This window comes from Rhagoletis pomonella, unplaced genomic scaffold, assembly GCF_013731165.1.
Source record: "Rhagoletis pomonella isolate Grant_MI unplaced genomic scaffold, Rhpom_1.0 Rhpom_scaffold_00143, whole genome shotgun sequence".
Classification (NCBI taxonomy): domain Eukaryota; kingdom Metazoa; phylum Arthropoda; class Insecta; order Diptera; family Tephritidae; genus Rhagoletis; species Rhagoletis pomonella.
In genome coordinates, this window is record NW_023458697.1 from 55136 (window position 1) to 69364 (window position 14229).

At 37.1% G+C, this 14229-nt stretch overlaps 1 protein-coding gene across 1 annotated transcript; it reads right to left on the bottom strand.

Annotated features, from left to right (window-relative positions):
* Positions 1 to 7456: 7456 nt before the first annotated feature.
* LOC118750113 (cilia- and flagella-associated protein 299-like) lies at positions 7457 to 8235 on the bottom strand. Its single transcript, XM_036484848.1, has 2 exons — positions 7918 to 8235; positions 7457 to 7852 (listed from the first exon to the last, which is right to left on the bottom strand). Exons 1-2 carry the CDS (start codon positions 8233 to 8235, stop codon positions 7457 to 7459), a joined length of 714 nt encoding a protein of 237 aa, XP_036340741.1.
* Between the last annotated feature and the right edge of the window lie 5994 nt (positions 8236 to 14229).

The following is a 14229-nucleotide window of genomic DNA, read 5'->3' on the forward strand; positions in this document are numbered from 1 at the left end:
GAACTTTCTTTTGGGAGGGGAAATCACGTAGCTTTCATCGAAAATCATAAGATAATGCCATTTATTACTTACTTAGAAAAAACTACAACTTTTACTAGAGTTACCCACCCACGCAGAGTGGGCGGAATCTATATCTATATATGTATGTAGGGATATTTGTCCAGGACATAGTATCTGCACGGATCGCTCCAAAAAGGGGTGCCAAATTAAAGCGCTTGACCTGTAGATGTGCAAACTGGTTTTAGTGTTTCGAAAAGAGTTGCCACCTGTTTAACAATTAAATTCAAATTATTTAATAATAATCATATCCGTACCGTTCGATTTTCCGAAATTAGGTATCAAATTAAAAGCCTTGGACTGCAGGTGTGCAATAAGGTTTAAATTTTTTAAAAGAGAGTTGCCACCTTTTAAAAAATTATATTCAAATTATAAAAAAAAATCAATTATCACAAGATGGGTATCAATCGAAATGGTTTTGAAAGGCTTTGTTTCTTAATTTAACTATAGGAGGGTTGCCACCTGTTTAGAAAATCTAATTCAATTTGAATTAAGGGAATTTAATATGATAAATATGTATCGCCATATGGGCGCCAAACGAAAGGGATTTCAGAAAGTAGTTGTTTGCAAATATTTTGAAGGGGGTTGCCACCTGCTTGAAATACGGAATTTAGTTAACATACATAAACAAAAGTTATCTGTAATACCAAAATATGGATGTCAAACGAAAGACTGTTAAGAAATCTTTACTTTGAACACTAATAATATTTTTAAGGTGTTGGAAGAGGGTTGCCACCTGTTTAAAAAGTTAAATGCAATTATTTATTAAGTTAAATGAATTATTAAAATATGGGTGTCCATCTAAGGGGGTTAGAGAAATGTTTATTTATGAACTATATTTTGCGAGGTTGCCACAAGAGATTTTTAATGAATCTTCCGAGATTGATTACCATTGATGGCTCCCAGTTTTCATTGTGTAAAATATTCGTTTATTTTCTAACGGTTTCGTCAATGATTTCCTGCACACTTTAGTTGTCCAGGCATGATTTTCGAATGGAATAAAGTCATCATTCATTCTTAGCAGACAAAATGTTATATATGGGCTCCGAATCACAAAGGTCTAGAAAGAAATGCGAAAACAGAGAAGCCTTCTAGGAAGTCCCCTGCAATAAAACTATGAAGGTCTCAACGCTTCTTACAACAGGACCTGATATTATGAGGGATTGGTTTGTGAGAGAAAAAAGGAAATGGCACTGAAACCAAACAAATGGAAAGCAAAGAAGTTACTGGGAACATACCATATCTTTTTAATGATCATGTTAACGACAAATGCTTCGATAACATAACCGATTTCGAAAAATACATATATCGGACATGGATTTAATAAAAATAGCCGTAAGAAAAAAATAATTTGTCAATGAATTAAACGAAAATGCTCACGATAGCCAGTGCGATATGATCTAGATTTATCGATAACCATGACGATATTCATTGATATAAATATAGTCATAACATTATCGATATATGCTTTGGTATCTAACATTAACGATTTCGGTAAATGTATCGGGAAGGGTTTTTATAAAAATATCAATAACTACATATGTACATATGTCAAAAATAAATCGATCTATTTATCGAAAATGCTACCGACACCGACACGGCAATAATATAATAATAATAGAATGGCCGCTACACATACATATGTACGTTAGTATTTGGCCCAGCTTTTCTTCCTTGATGTTGTCACGAAAGGGGAGGGACCTACAGTTTTACGCCGACTCCGAACGGCGATTGTATTTTTATGAGAAGCTGTTTTTCATGGCATACATTTTTTCGGAGGTTTGCCATTGCCTGCTGAGGGCGGCCGCTGTTAAGACAAAAACCTTTTTCTCCATTTGTTTTTTGATGTTGCAGGACCTGAGGAGTGTAAGCGCGAACTGCTTATCACCAGTGTTGCCGTTGAGAATTTTCAGAAAGCCGCAAAAATAGGTAATTGACGAATGAAAGGGTCACCATATTATTTTTTCTTTTCTTTACTAGTAAAAGAATAAATCTGAGATCCAAGGTCAAAATAAAACTTACATGTAAAGTCTTTTCTCTGCTAGAACGTTCCGCTATTGAATTTAAAAAGAAAGTAGTGTGACAAGCTTTGAACAAAACACAGAAAACGAGTTGCTGCAAGGAGAAGAGTAGCATTTCCTTTAAAAGTTTTAAGTGATCGATTTTTTCGTACTTGCAGGAGGTAACATTTTTTAATGGCATGATCCTGTTAAAATTTCCTATAAAAATCTTTGAAAAGGGACAAAAGTCGCACATAATTTTGGGAAAGGGTTAAAAAGCCAGAATTTTCAAAATCAGGTCCAAGGATACTGGCATTTAAAAAGGGTCAAATTGCCCCTTTAGTCGCACAACGGCAACACTGCTTACCACTACACCACAGCGGCCGCCGCGACATGGCAATACAGTGTAGAAAAAAAGTAAGACTTAGTGAAACAAATTAATAAAGCGTTGAAAATTAGATAAGAAAGGGAGTTGACAAAACAAAAAATTCTAATTTTGTTTATCAACATCTATGAAGAGCGCCCTTTTAGTTGCATTTTGGATGATACATTTATGCATGATTCAATAATGAAAGGTTTTGTAAGAAAAACTTTCTCTCACTCTAATTTTATCAATGACACTCCCACCCTACTCCTAAAACCAAAAACAGTGATCTTTCTTTTCCAAATTTCTTTGGAAGTTTTAGGAACATTTTTAAATTTTTATTAGCGAAATTTTTACCTTTTAAATTTGAAAAAATGATTGTTCGGCATTCGCTGGCGACAACAAGACAAAATGGGTGAGAATAGTTGGCCTACAGAAATTCAATGTAGGATAAAGAGACGAAATTCCCTTAAATGTCGCATACTTGTGTTTGTCGACATTCGTGGAGACATTCGTGATTCTGCCAAGTCGCTGTAAAGTAAAGCGCGCAATGTTTCTGGTACATGAGTCAACGAAGATATTTAGGTATTTACCTACACAACACAATCCTGCAGTGGAATTCTGACAATGGCTACGCTAAAATTCTCTAAATTAAAAGCCGTGGGGTCTAAAAGTACGCAATATGGAACCGTCCGTCGTCCGGCACGAAGCGCCAATCGCGACTGTGTAAGCAAATGTTTAATATTCTGACGGCGGCATAATCTCCCCAGTGCAACATCAAAGAATTCGAATTTACCAATCGAGCCATTACCGCGAAAGAGACGTAAGTTCAAAATGTTTTTATTTTGGGTCTTTTAATCACTATTCCATAATTTTTCCACAAACAAATAGCTTCTTCATATCCATCTATTGTACATAAATGGTACAGCAAAGAATATACAAGGCAAACAAACACACCAAAAAAGTAGTTCAAAGTGGACCACCCATTCTCGAGTTATGCGCCGTCTGTCGTAAGCAACATACATACATACATTCATAGACATATTTATTTTTAATAACAATCAGGGGTTATATTTAATGCGCTATTGCTATGCGCTAATATCTTCAACTTTTTGCGGAATCTAGCTACCATTTTAGGACGTGTAATTGAATTCTTCCCCTTTTTTCCTGCTTCCAAAAACCATCCCTGTGGGTGGGAGTGTCAAATTTTAGACAAAAGCTACTTAAAAAACCTTTCATTATTGAATCATGACATTTATGCTTGTACACATGTATGTATATAAGCATGATGTAATAATGAAAGGTGTTGTACGTTGTGACAGCTCGATATCGAACTACCTTAGGTCAATATTGTATTTTGGAAGTACAAGAAAAACGGGTAGAAAAAAAGCCTTTTAGTTGAAAAAGTACTAAATTGTATGCCTTCTCAACAGCGTTCCGATTATCTGAATAGGTATATATATGGCTTGGTAGTCTCATAAAGTTGTAGATAATTAAAATAATAAAATTAGGCGTGTTTTTATTCACAGGAATAGGATAATATGCTTAAACTGTTTGAGCTGATGAATACCCAGCTATAACAGTATGGCTTATATAATTCCTTATATTAGGCGCATCACTGAGAAAATTATCCCTTATGAATTTGAAATGTTTCCCTTATATTGTACAGGCCAAATAGAGGAATTCATTTACGTGTGATATTTTGTCCGCCTCTTTCAAATGGGCTTCTTGTGCGCATATGTATATTAGGTTTGATAGCTGTTGACCATACCAATAATGCCTCATACTCAGTTTTACTAGATCAATTCGTGTTCTCCGAGAAAAAAAATTTCACGATTCAAAAATCTGAGTATAGCGGCCAAATTCTTTTCTCCCAATTTTGAAAATTCTCCGTTTTTTGGCCTATATTTGCTTTGTATGGTATTTGCCACAAAATATAGGCCAAAAACGATAAATGTTCAAAATTTGGAGAAAAATAATTTTTCAGATTTTTGGATCGTGAAATTTTTTTTTTCTCGGAGAACACGAATTGATCTAGTAAATCTGAGTATGAGGCATTATTGGTATGGCCAACAGCTATTAAACCTGATATATTCGCACTAAGGTCTTTTTTGTATTCCACAGTGTTATATAAGGGATACTTTGAGGAATCATATAAACAATTATACGTTACCCAAGTTCACATACATCCAAGTTCGAGTCATACAGCAAGCTTTTTAATGATTTATTTATTTATTTTTGAGATTAACAATATATTTCAGAATTTATAATTAATACGTTGTGTTCTTTATGAAATCCACTTTGATTTTTAATTGTACAAAATTTATTATATACATACAGTATCGGTCATATCAATAGAAACCCCATTTCAAAGTGATATTATTTCCCTCTCATGTTAATTTATTTCTAAGAATTTCCAATAAAAATAAAGTATAAAGTTCAATTTCTAACAAAACCCATATAAAAAATAAATCAGATAATAAAATATATCAGAAAACTTTTCAACGCCCTATTTCAAAATTTGGCTGGAAAACGCCCTATTTTAGAATTTGATTGAAAAATGCCCTATCTCAGAACTCGGTTCAAAAACACGCTATCTCCGCTGACGATTCAAAACCGCCCTATCTCAGCACATTTTCAATGCATTTTCGTTTGAGATGGGACTTTGTTGAACCGAATAATAATAACAATTACAATAACATACTATATACATATCTAGTTTCAATATACAACAAATTTATGTACACATCATTAATTGTGTATATACATATATCTATGTCAATATATGTATGTGATATGTATGTACATACTACATCTACATATCGTTTAAAGTACAAAACCGTGTATCAACAAAATGCAAAACCGCGTATCAAGATAATGCAAACATACGTGGGTTGCAAAACTTATTTTCTAGAGAGTAAAAACACTCATATTTCATCATTTTCAAAAGCAATCGCAAGTTTTGGCTGTTATATTTCAGGTAGAATGGATAAGGATTGAGCCAAGAGCTTGTGTGAGCAAATCCAATTTTTAGCAGCAAATGTCAGTTACGCGGTTTTGCAGAATGACGATACGCGGTTTTGTACTTTAAACGACGATGTGTGTATTAACAGGAACGCAGCAATCTAATATACAGGTGAAGCAGGAACGCAGCGCAGCAGAAGCATACAAAAAATCTGCAAATAAATGGTTTTTTAGGTTTTTAACTAACAAAAACCTGGTCTTAACTTATTTGAACGTGGCTAAAGCACAACACTAACACAACACACTAATGCAAAGGCGCAACAGGAATGCAACACTGTAAAACACGGGCAGAGCAATACACAGGCGGAGCAGGAACGCAACACAGCAAAATCGTCCACAAAATCTGCGAATAAATGGTTCATTAGGTTTGGAAATAACAAAGAGCTGGTTCCAACTTACTTCAAAATATCTGCAGGATGATGCACACAATCAAATTCGGCCGCAGCTGCAGTTCACCAGAGAATGCTGCAAATGGAATGATTCATCAATAAAGTTAAAATAATGTGTTTGTAACTTACGTGTATAAGCTCTTAATCACAATACCAGCACAGGTCGGTCAGGAAAATACTAAGGAAATGACCTAAAAAATGCAAAATTATAATTTATTTGTAAAATAATTCGGTTTTATTACAATACATACCAAATTTCACGCAATTAGAAAACAAATGTCAGCGAATAAGAACAAAACGAACAAGGAAAAAATAGCAATGCGGTTTGAAGGAAACATGAAGCCATAAAATGCTTGTTTGTTTCTTTAATTCTCTGAAGTTTGTAAGATATGGCACTCTATTATTTGCAGTAGTTTGCAAATATTCACTAATGGTTCTAAAATCGCAAACATTTTCCTGGGATGTTTTTGTTTGATTTCGAATTGAAAATACATTACGATCATATTGTACCGAAATAAGTGCGGTATCCCTGCATTTTTGTAAAAGCCAGAAAGAAGCATAAACTGTATGAAAAAATGAAAGGGATCTGCATCTGTTGAACTTTTTATGGGAAGATGTATGAAAATCCAACTTGCTATAATTTCATATGCTTAACAGTGTCACAACGGTATGTTTACAGTATCTCCCCATAATTTTTCATATGAAAAATGTATTATATGCATCCCACTCGATATCATTGAATTCCTTATTAGAACATATAGTCTCTCTATTTTAGCGTATCAACAGTTCATATGGCTTCATACCATGTAAATGCACCATAACTCTCTACAAAATAGTTCATGCAAACCTCACATACGCAGTTGTTCATTTTGTTGATACACGGTTTTGTACTTTAAACGACGATCTGTTAGTTGTTTATCGGAGGGCGGTCTGTTCAAGCCGACTTCAGGTGTTTTGCATAAATTAAAATAAATGAAATTTAATGATGATGCGCTAGTCACAAAGCCTTATTTTTTGCAAATACTTATGAGAAATTTAAAAGTAAATTTGAACCGAAATATAAAAACGTTTTATTTGGGAAGAACATTCTTTAGAATTCGATATTTAAATCGCAAGATTGCATTCAAAATAAGAAAACAAAAAAATAACAGAATAATGCGCGCGTGGTTTTTATTACAAACTGATAAGAACAATTACGATGAAGACTCCTTTAACAGCTTATGATTAAAATATTTTTAATAAAAAAAGGTGCGAACCACGTAAGTAAAAAAAAGTACCTAGCACTGACAATGGTTTTTGATTTGAAATGTTATTACATTGGTATAAATATGGGAAAGAAAATACTCCGATTTATTGTTTTAATATTATCAAAGTGGCAGGGCCGTTTATATTACTCACAATCTATGAAACTTCAAAAAATTTTATTATCCCTCAAAAGTTGTTTATTGAAACTACCTTCTTTTTTGTATCATGTCATGGTATATAAGTATGACTTTTTCTTATGCATTTTTATTGGTACAAATAAAACAACAAACGCGTACAATTAATGATACAAAAAATTCCATGTCACCAAATCAAAAAATTACTTGTACAAACATGCATACATACATACATACATATGTCTAAATCTTCTTGCGTACCTCGTGATCATAAAATATTACGTGGCCATATTTTTCCGAGAAATGCATTTCGCGCGTACAATTGTTCGTATACATTTCGCGTGATATATCGACGCAGATTTTTTTATGATCACCGCGATGCATAAATATCAGACCATTCTCAGCATCATGCAGGACGACATAGTTTTCAGAATTACTATATTGTACAGTGCCTTTGTGCCAATCGTAGAAACTAAGATCGGTTGGTTTGGGACGCAGTAGAATGCGTTCTTGGAATACGCCTAACCAATCGGTATAGCCTTCGGCCATTAAATTTGCCCGCCTCAGACTATGCTCGAAATCAATATAGCCAGAAACTTCGAAGCCAGATTTGAAGCGGTGTTTAAGGAAGATGATGGTCTGCAAATCAAAAAAGAGCGAAAAAAATGTGATTTTCAGATGAGAAACTACATCCAATTACCCACCGATATGATTTTCTGCGTATTCGGTTCTTCTCGTCGGGCCAACTCCAGTAGAACCGGATCGTTTGAGGTCAGATTTTCACTGAATAGCATAGCTGATTTTTTTGTTGGCCATAGTGATTCCTGCACGGCTGCCTTGCGTTTCTCATACTGCTCGGGTGTGTAGATCTCAGACGCCGAACGATAGCCAAGTTCTACCAGCATACGACAGAAGCGTATGTTACGTAGAAAATGGACATCTTTGCGTGTGATGAATGTATCCAAATAGTCCTCGTAGGTGGGACAATCCAGTAGGAACATATCCTGTTGTACGGCACTCATGTTGCAGATGTTTGTGTTTTATTAAAGTTATGGTCTTTCAGATTTGTTTTTGCTTGAGTTTTTTTTTTGGTATTTTGAATACTTATAATGCAATTTTTTTATTAGACTATCTTAGTGGGGAGACATTTTATATTACACCAGGAGCTTAAGTTTAAAAAAATATATTTCAATAACTTTGGGCGCCGCTAACCGTTTTAAAGAGTTTTTCAAATTTATTGGTTTTTTTTTTGTTTTTGAAATTTTTATTTTTTTTTTATTTTGCACCAAATTCCGGCGATTACTTTATGAGTACTTATGATATTTTTACTAATAGGCGGCATACACCGTGCGCCTGACTCGCGAGTCGGTTTGGATGTGTTTGTGAAAATAAATATGCGTTAGTTACACCGACATGACTGCTGGAATGCCTCTGAATGATTCAACTGTGTGTAGTCGAATACAAATGACTCGCGAGTCAGACGCACTGTGTATGCCGCCTATAAAATTCTCTTCATTTTTTTACCTTCACCTTGTTGTTACTTCGGGCTGAGTGCAGTGGTTTCTGCAGTACCATATTTTGGGCATAGATGCAGACACATGAAAATTCTCGTAAGTCCAGTTTACTTCAAAAACTTCTCAAAGCTGTTTGTTAAGGTCAAAGCTAACAAAAAAGTTTACAGAACCAGTAAGTTTACAGAACGGTTTGACCCCACTAGTCATGTAACAATTATACGGTGTTTACATGGGCCGATTTTAGAGGCGATTGTTGAATAAAAAGGTGTCTGTCGCCCAACTTCATTGCGAGCGATTAGTTGAAAGGCCGTTTACACCAGACGATTGTTGCTATCAACTAAAAATTGCCTGTAAAATCGCCTAATGTAAACACCTTATCAGGGAAGTTAAATATGTTGTCGTAAGCGTTTTAATGTCTTAAAGTAAGAAATGGTTAAAATGACTTTATGAAAGCTCAACGTCGCAGAGCTGCAATGACAAAGGACAGAGAAGTGGAACCACAATTCTGCTGAATTAGTCAGCAGCCGGTTTCCAGCGAGGCTGAAAGTAAAACAGCTACGACGAGGAATGTTACAGCGCAGCAGAGAAAAGAGATGCCGCTTAGAGGGCCTCGCTCCAATCGCGCACAATGCCAGCTACGTAAGTGAGAGACCGATATAGGGAACTAAAGAAAGTTAGTCGCCTTACAGGTTTCAAGACGAGTACGAACTCCTCAGGAATCCATCCGTAAGATAAGGTATTTTCTGTCTTCAAGAAAAAGGTCAGCGCTTTTGCACCTCATTTAATTTTTTCGACTTGTAGGCAGTTGAGAAGTAAAGTCCTCTCTCACCATACAAAAATCATACTTTGTTAGTCACTGATCATATGGCCCAGGGCTGATAGGCGGCCCTTGCGACAGATTTACGGGCCTTTGTGCTTTGGCGACGGCGAATACCGCAGACGATGGAAGTTCGTTAGACTGAAGCTGGCCACAATCACTGGACAGTGGTGGCTTAGAACGAGCGTTACCTTTGTGCCTAGCGCCTCGATAGTTTTCCTAGTCGGGCGATAAACGGAAGAAAGCAAATCTGGGCAGAGCCTGTTAAACATCGGGATTTATTTCCTGCCGGATGGTTGTACCATACCTTGGTGGCGGCTGCCAGAATCTTCTACAGATCCTGTCATTGGTCAGAGCTGGCTTAAAGGCGTGTGATGCCAGCAGACAATGTCTAGTTAGAACGTCCACCAGAAGCCCAAAGTCCTCCCTCTGGAGGGATAGGAGAAACTTCTTGAGCTTTATGTCGAGTTCTTGTTTAAACGCCCCTTCTTTAGCAATCCTGTCGGCCTCCTCGTACAGATGTAAGTTTGTATCAGTATGTAACAAATGCAGGACTGCCTTGCACTCCGCCACAATGAGAAAGTGCAATGCGATAGTAGTAACCTAACTGTCAACATAGAGATTCACCCATTTATTTTCTGGGTTACTGCTCAGTAGCAGATTACTGGAGCAAATAGGGGCGCCTCTGTTTTCCTGCGGTAAACTCTTGGACGGTTGGGCCGCGTGTAAGTTCAGCAAACGCTGGGCTAACACTACGAAGTGCGCAATTGCTTTATCCTTCTAGCCTCAAGTGGACCCGAGGCGGTAAGATTAGAAATCTGAACTGATTGTATTCGTATCAGATGTCGAAAGAACGATGTCAGCACTTTCGTTTAGAATGTACAGCCTTCGTGATGCTAGGCTGGAAACATTTTGAAGCGCTAACCCTGAGCTATCCGGCACCGAAATCAGTCGTATTCAAAATTTCGTAATCGGCTCGCGCCGACTCCCCGATTAATTTAATGGCTTCCGTTCGGCTTTTCGTGGTATCACAAAGGGCATTCTCCTAATTGTCCAAGTGTGTTCCTTGTGTCTGGGGAACAACTCTAACCTAACCTAAATTAACCGGCAGCTTAGAGCATTTATTGAGATAAAACAACGTGTAATGTGCTGCCATTGGGTTAGACCAAAGTGCCCCTGCCATGCCGATCCTTGAGAGCTTATATACACATCCTATTCTATTAAGAAATGTTTTCTTCTCAATTGCTGTCCACCAAATAGATATCACATGGAACAGTTATCGAAAAATAATTTGATAAATTAATCGACTTACATATGTATATATTGAACCTGATATCAGAACAGGCTTCGATAAATAAATCGAAAATTATTTTGGTAATGTTGCAGATAAACCTTCTTCTTGACTGGCACAGCGCCAAATGATTATGGTTGAGGGCAACAAACCAAGGTAACTAAAACGATAAAAATTACAATATCAAGTAACAGATCGATATCAATTTCGATAAATATATCGATTAGTTAGTTAATTCTTGGGTGTAACAGAATAAGAGACACCGCGACCAGAAAGATCTTTTGTGTCTCTTAAAGAGAGTCCCTAACCCAGTGTGGCCAAGATGCCTTCAGCAGCCTTGGTAGGCGTATTCTTCTTAACAAAGGATTCGACTATTGAAGCTTTAAAATAGATCAATCTTTGTCTTCAATCTTTCAATCTTTGTCGTCTTCAAGTCAGAGTCAGCATTCCGAATCTGTGGTCAATCTGTGGAATCGCAATTGATTGTGACCAGTCAGGTACCCAGAAAGTAGCCTGATGTCATTTCTATTTTCTAAAATAGTTTCTTTTCTATTGAAAGGGTAACCGAAAAGCCTGACCTGCCTAAGGCCCCACAGCGCTCCCAAGTACATACTGCGTACCAGTCAGAAATTATGGCTCACTAAGAGGACCAACTGAGACCACAGAATGCTTCAGGTCCTGAAAAGGCAGTTAGCGATCCTTCTCGTGCTAACTCGTCGGCGACCTCATTGCCTTCGATTCAATAATGGCCTGGTACCCAGAACAGTGTTATCGTGTCTTTGGGTGCCAAAATTTGTAGCGTGTCAAAGTAGTGTATAACCAGCTTGGATTTCATAGTCCTGTTTGAAAGAGCCCGGACGGCTGCTTAGCTTTCTGAAAAGATAACTAGAAATGCGCCCTTCAATCCTTTTTCAAGGCTTTATTTTGCGCAGTTTAAAATGTCGACTATTTCAGCCTGAAACACCGTGGGCCGGCCATTTGCCCATGGGAATGGCAAGTTCAATGTTAGGTCCAAAAATACCTGTACCTGCTCTGTACCTGTACATATCTAGGATCAAGTGCAGGGAGCCCATTTGCCCAACCTCCGCGATCGGGGATTATCACTTGGAACTTTCTGCCAAAGCAGACCTCTCGGTATCTACCCAAGTATACTTGCATGATGCTTCTTTGTGAAGAAACCGTCGTTAGATAGCTGAAGTTGCAGCTCTCTCGTTTCTGCTGTTTCCTGGATTAAAATATGGAGAGAAGTCTATCCCAGAAGCGACTCTAGAGCCGCAGTTGAGCACATTCGTATAGATTCAAAGTCGGATAGGCAAGTCAATATTTGACCAAGGCAAGGGAGGAAGGACTCCTCCTTTCGGGCAACCTCTCACGGCTCTTATCTTCACTTGAATATTGCTCAAGGATGATCTAATTTCAAGCTCACGAAGCATAGAGTCGATCCAACCAATAGTAGAAGGACCTTAGCCTCTATGGACCAATGCCCTTGAGATAGCGCCATAGGCAGTATTGTCAAAAGCCCCTCGACGTTCAAGAAGGTGCACAGAGCGAACTCCTTGGCCTCGAAGATACTTTCGATCATACTAACCAGATAATGTAAGGCCGAATCTGTTGATTTCCCTTTTGGCATAAGCAAATTATGTGTGGTGTAAGCGTTTCATTTTTCCCGAACCGGTTCACTTTTCACTTTTGGTTGGTCCATGGGTTTAAAATGGGCGAATGACAAATTTTCGGGTGATTTTTTTTCAGGCGAAACTCAAGGATAAGGAAGATAATAAATATATCGGTTAGTATGTCCATAATTTTTTATCGGTACCGATAAATATCTAATTGGAATAATTTATCGATTTATATATTGATACTGATATCAAAAATAATATTGCACAATACAGACTTCGATAAATATATCGATATCTATATTGATATATTGACGCAGATAAATATGACGATAAAAATATCGATACTGAAAAATAAATCGCTATCAATTTCCATGAATATATCGATTAAAAAGTCAATAAAATTATCGATAGTGATGCAGTTCATCTGAGATTGTAATTCATTAATATTTATTCTACAATTTTTGGTTTTAGGAGCTGATATTTGGTATTAACAAGTAATTTTTAGCAAAAAAAAACCGACTTCAACTCTCATATAAAAATATATATATATATATATCTCATAATCCACTGATCCGATCTTAACCAGATTAGTATGGGACCACCTCGGAGACACTACCTTTCCGATGCAAAAAGAATTATCGAAATCGGTTGACGTGGTCCAAAGTTATGCGGTAACATACATAAAAAAAAAAAAAATTCCGACGAACTGATAACCTCCTTCTTTTTTGGAAGTCGGTTAAAAACCCGACAACTCATTACAAAACTACACCACCACTAAACCATCTGGTACAGTTTATGCGGCTGGTTGATTGATTATCCGAATCGAATCAATTTGATTTTCATGCGTGAGTGTGCACATGTGCAGCGCACGTTTGCCACGGCACGATCTTGAATTGAAGAGACATGAAATGTTGAGTGGAACGAACATAAATTGCTGGCCAGGAAGTAAATAAAGAAAATTTTGGCCTAATTTTAGTGACTAAGTAAAACATCTAAGTATGCACATATGTATGTACATATATACCGAAGGAATTTTCACATTTGCTGTTGTTGTGTATATTTTTATAGCCCCAAAGTGCGACACATCAAACGACAACAAACGACAGCGGGAAAAACATAAACGAGAGGTCGATTGGCCGGCGATCGGTGGGTTGGACAGGGCGTACTCGGCTATAGGCATGTATGCATTTATGTATGTATGGATGTGTGTGTGTGTATGTGTGGAGGCCAAAAACGTGCGCCGATCGGGTACGGATCGGATGAGAGTGCCCGAACGCGCGGTTGGTAATTCTAAAACATAAACATATGAGCGATATGGATTTGAGTGGTGCAAGTTTGTTTGTTGTTGTTGTGCTGTTGGTATGCTTGCGACTAGAGAACATAAACAAATAAATATTTATTGCGTCGAATCATAGCGACGACAACACGGAAAGAAGGCCGTCGACGACAGTTAATGCAGCAACACACTGTGCGGCAATGTTGACAGCAACAAAAAACACCAACAACAGAACCAGCAGAGTACTAATGCCAGGAAGCAAACTTTTGTTGGTGGATGGAATAAACAAGCACTCATACATACATACATATGTACATAAATACTGACATAAATTGGTATGAATTTCCGCTAAAAAATGCTTATTTTTAATAATTTCGTATTTTTTCAAAAATTACTCTCGCAGCGTTGAAGAAGTTAAGAAATTCGTAATTATTTCAGTGCCGTCGCCATGCTCAGTGTGCGCTAAATTTTTTCCACGACTGGACGGTTTGCTGATACA

Excerpts from the sequence above, each read along its gene's own strand:
- LOC118750113 (XM_036484848.1), bottom strand. The coding sequence starts at position 8,235 with ATGAGTGCCGTACAACAGGATATGTTCCTACTGGATTGTCCCACCTAC. Across the intron at positions 7,853-7,917 it reads ATACGCAGAAAATCATATCG|ACCATCATCTTCCTTAAACA; the intron begins GTGGGTAATTGG and ends TTTGATTTGCAG.